This window comes from Sinocyclocheilus rhinocerous, unplaced genomic scaffold, assembly GCF_001515625.1.
Source record: "Sinocyclocheilus rhinocerous isolate Xijiao unplaced genomic scaffold, SAMN03320098_v1.1 scaffold647, whole genome shotgun sequence".
Lineage (NCBI taxonomy): Eukaryota > Metazoa > Chordata > Actinopteri > Cypriniformes > Cyprinidae > Sinocyclocheilus > Sinocyclocheilus rhinocerous.
In genome coordinates, this window is record NW_015632746.1 from 1018805 (window position 1) to 1022757 (window position 3953).

Here is a 3953-nt window from a genome sequence, read left to right on the forward strand (position 1 = left end):
GCGGCGGCCATTCCTCCTCCATGGCTCCTCCCTCCGTCGGCTCCACCGTGGGTCGACATAATGGCTGTGGCTTGGGTCCAGCTCCTCCTGCTCTAAGCCCCTCCTGTCTCCTCCCTGGCTCCTCCCTCCATCGGCTCCTCCCTGGACTCTGTCTGCCGGCCCCCTCCCGGGTGTCCGTCCTCCTCCGGAACCTCCTCTGTACGTGTGTTTGCTCCAGCGCCCTTTGTGTGGATTTACCCTGTGTTCCTTGGATTAAAGACTTTTGATTGTACTCCTCGTTTCCCTCGTGCTCCTTCCAACAGCGTACCGTGACAATGACACATTAACTATTGTAAGTGAGTACATAATGACAGTTTAAGTTTTTGTTTGAGTTATTCATTTAAGCTGCATTCAACTTTGCATTCACAAAGCTTGACATTTCCTTAAAATGCATGAAAATCTAACCGATTATGAAGAGAAAATGATAAAAAAGATTGAACACTTTAAAGGGCACCTATTATGCCCCTTTTTACAAGATGTAATATAAGTCTCATGTGTCCCCAGAATGTGTCTGTGAAGTTTCAGCTCAAAATAGCCCACAGATCATTTATTATATAATTCTGAAAATTCCTATTTTGAGTGGAAGCAGAAACACACTGTTTTCTGAGCGGACACATCTGAAAGAACATGCACAGAAAGTGGCTGTCACACAGCATGTGAGTACTTCACCTATGTAATAACCCACACCAGGATGCTGGCGCTTTGTTTGCCTTTCTCTTTCATGTCTTATTGCGCTTAAACTGTCAAAAACACAAGTTTACGTTAAAAACACAGATAAGCTACAAAAAAAGTCGATTATGTCTGTGAAGGTAAACAGCTGGGAAAGAAATTGCATGTTTATATTAGATAAATTATGTATTAAGTGACAGCAGCGTAATATACATTCCCTATCTGTCGGTCACTACGAGTTATGTCGTGACGACATTAGGGGTCATACTTGGGAGCCCGAAGGCCAGAAGCCGCTCGTCTTGCTCCTCCATCCTCACCACCCTCGTTGGCGGAGCAGCTAAGGGTTACGTGGACATTCCCCAGGTGGAGAGAGCGGTTGCGGTGCACTTGTGCCCGCAAAATGCAGCCACTTGGAGGAATCGTCCGCGACTTCCCTCCAAAGCCTGTAGGACCACGGCGGTTCTCGCTGCTAAGGCCTACAGCGCTGCAGGTCAAGCTGCCTCTGCCTCTGCCTTGCATGCCATGGCGATCCTGCAAGTCCGCCAAGGCACTCAAAGACAAGCACGAGGGTGGCACCAACCCGGGGTTGATGCAGGAGCTGCGCTCGGTGACCGACTTCGCTCTCCCACAGGAAGGCGATGTCCGCACTTGTGGCCCAAGAGCACCATCTGTGGCTCAACCTGGCAGAGATGAGGGACGTTGACAAAGTTCACTTTCTTGACGCCCCCATCTCCCAGGCTGGGCTATTCGGCAACACTGTTGAGGAATTTGCCCAGCAGTTCTCGGCAGTGCAGCGACAGACTGAGGCGATCCAGCACATCCTGCCCCAGGGTGATTCTCCAGCTGCCACCGCTCCGCCGCGGACCATGCCTCAGCCTGCCCGTCGCCGAGGTTGCCCTCCTGCGGCCTCTAAAGCTGCTCCATCCCATGCTGAGACCCTGTCGAGGCTGGCGTGTCGAGCCCCCCGCTGGAGTATTAGATAAATTGTGTATTAAGTGACAGCAGCGTAATATACATTCCCTATCTGTCGGTCACTACGAGTTATGTCGTGACGACATTAGGGGTCATACTTGGGAGCCCGAATCCTCTCTGATTAAAAGAAAACGTCAATGAAATTTGGCTAGTGGATTTTGCATGCTGATTTTGCATTGCATTGCATGAAGATCAGATGTCGATCACATCATCGGGGGATGGGCTGTCATCTTCCGAGGATGAAGATTCGGCGGGGCTGCCCCCGTCGGGTGTTGTCGCCACCGCCGAATCGGACCCGGAACTGATGGCCATGCTTTCCAGGGCCGCTGTGAGTATCGGGCTGGAGGCCACGCCCCGCACCGCCCCACCCCGCCCCGGTTCCTTTCTTCCCGGAGGTGCACGAGGAGCTGACGAAATCGTGGACGGCCCCTTTTTTTTCGGCCAGAAGCCGCTCGTCTCCCTCCTCCATCCTCACCACCCTCGATGTCGGAGCAGCTAGGGGTTACGTAGATATTCCCCAGGTGGAGAGAGCGGTTGCGGTGCACTTGCGGTTCCCACAAAATGCCCCCACTTGGAGGAATCGTCCGCGCCTCCCCTCCAAAGCCTGTATGACCACGGCAGCTCTCTCTGCTAAAGCCTACAGTGCTGCGGGTCAAGCTGCCTCTGCCTTGCATGCCATGGTGATCTTGCAAGTCCACCAAGCCAAGGCACTCAAAGACATGCACAAGGGTGGCACAACACTGTTGAGGAATTTGCCCAGCAGTTCTCGGCAGTGCAGCGACAGACTGAGGCGATCCAGCACATCCTGCCCCAGGGTGATTCTCCAGCTGCCACCGCTCCGCCGCGGACCATGCCTCAGCCTGCCCGTCGCCGAGGTTGCCCTCCTGCGGCCTCTAAAGCTGCTCCATCCCATGCTGAGACCCTGTCGAGGCTGGCGTGTCGAGCCCCCCGCTGGAGTGCGGCGCCCCCTGTGTCAAAGCCGGCCCCTAAGTCCTCCAAGAAGACGACGAAGCGGCCCTGACACGGATGGCCCGGAGAGGTGAGTAACTGCTCTTCGACAGGAGGTGGTGAGGACAGCATCACTCCTTCCCCCGGAGGAGGGCCAGGTGGAGAATCCTTTGTTTTCTTTTGTTTCCGTTCCGCTGCTGACCCAAGTACCAGTGGTACCCACATTTTGAAAGAAAGAGCAGTTTCCTTTTCCTCCGGGCCGTCGGGCTCGTGGGCTGACAGTGAGCGACATGCTGCCTCCTCACTCTCGCCCACAAAGCCCCCCATCGCCAACGACCAATAGATTGTGGTTCGGGGAAGCGATGCTTCCCCACGTATCTCCGGCCGGTCCCTCTGGGGACATGGGGAGTCCAGCACGACTTCCCACCGCTGCACCACTGCGGGCATGTCGATTGTTCCTTTGGTGCCACTTGCATGGAGCTTGGGAGCGTGGCTTGCGCTGCCCAACCCGTCCCGCTGGCTCATTTGTACAGTCCGACTCGGTTACGCAATTCAGTTCGCCAGGCAACTTCCCAAGTTCAGCAGTGTCCTCGAGACTTCTGTGGCAGTCCGAGACGCCCCTGTCCTGCGCGAGGAGATTGCTGTCCTGCTGGCGAAGGATGCAATTGAGCCGGTCCCTCCAGCCGAGATGTTTTACAGCCCTTACTTCATCATGCCCAAGAAAGGCGGTGGCCTTCGAACAATTCTGGTTCTGCCAGTTTTGAATCGGCCCTTCACAAGCTCCCGTTCAAGATGCTAACACAGAAGCACATCATCAGATGCATCCAGCCACAGGATTGGTTTGCAGCGGTCGACCTGAAGGACGCTTACTTTCATGTCCCGATCATTCCTCGACACAGGCCGTTCCTTCGGTTTTCGTATGAGGGTCGGGCATGACAATACAGGGTCCTCCCCTTCGGGCTGTCCCCCCGTGTCTTTACAAAGGTCGCAGAGGGCGCCCTTGCCCCGTTGCGGGAAGTGGGCATCAGGATCCTCAACTATATCGTTGTCATGGCCCAGTCGCGAGAACAGTTGGGGTCGCAATCACAGGGACCTGGTGCTCAGGCACCTCAGCCAGTTTGGGCTTCGGGTCAACTTGGAAAAAAGCAAGCTCTCCCCTGTGCAGACTCAGTGAGTATGACGGCTTGTCTCACCAACGAGTGTGCCCAGTCGGAGGGCCTAAGTTCCTTCAGAGGCAGGACGGTAGTACCACTGAAACACTTTCAGAGGCTCCTGGGGCATATGGCATCCACAGCCGCAGTCACACCGCTCAGATTGTTTCATAT

General features: G+C 55.0%; 1 protein-coding gene across 1 annotated transcript in view; it reads right to left on the minus strand.

The window, feature by feature from the left end:
• Positions 1 to 1019, minus strand: part of LOC107743038 (SEC14-like protein 1) — a 75224-nt gene extending 74205 nt beyond the window's left edge. Inside the window, exon 1 of the mRNA XM_016556148.1 lies at positions 977 to 1019. Coding sequence (XP_016411634.1) covers positions 977 to 1019 — 43 coding nt within the window. The remainder of the gene's footprint in view (positions 1 to 976) is intronic.
• Between the last annotated feature and the right edge of the window lie 2934 nt (positions 1020 to 3953).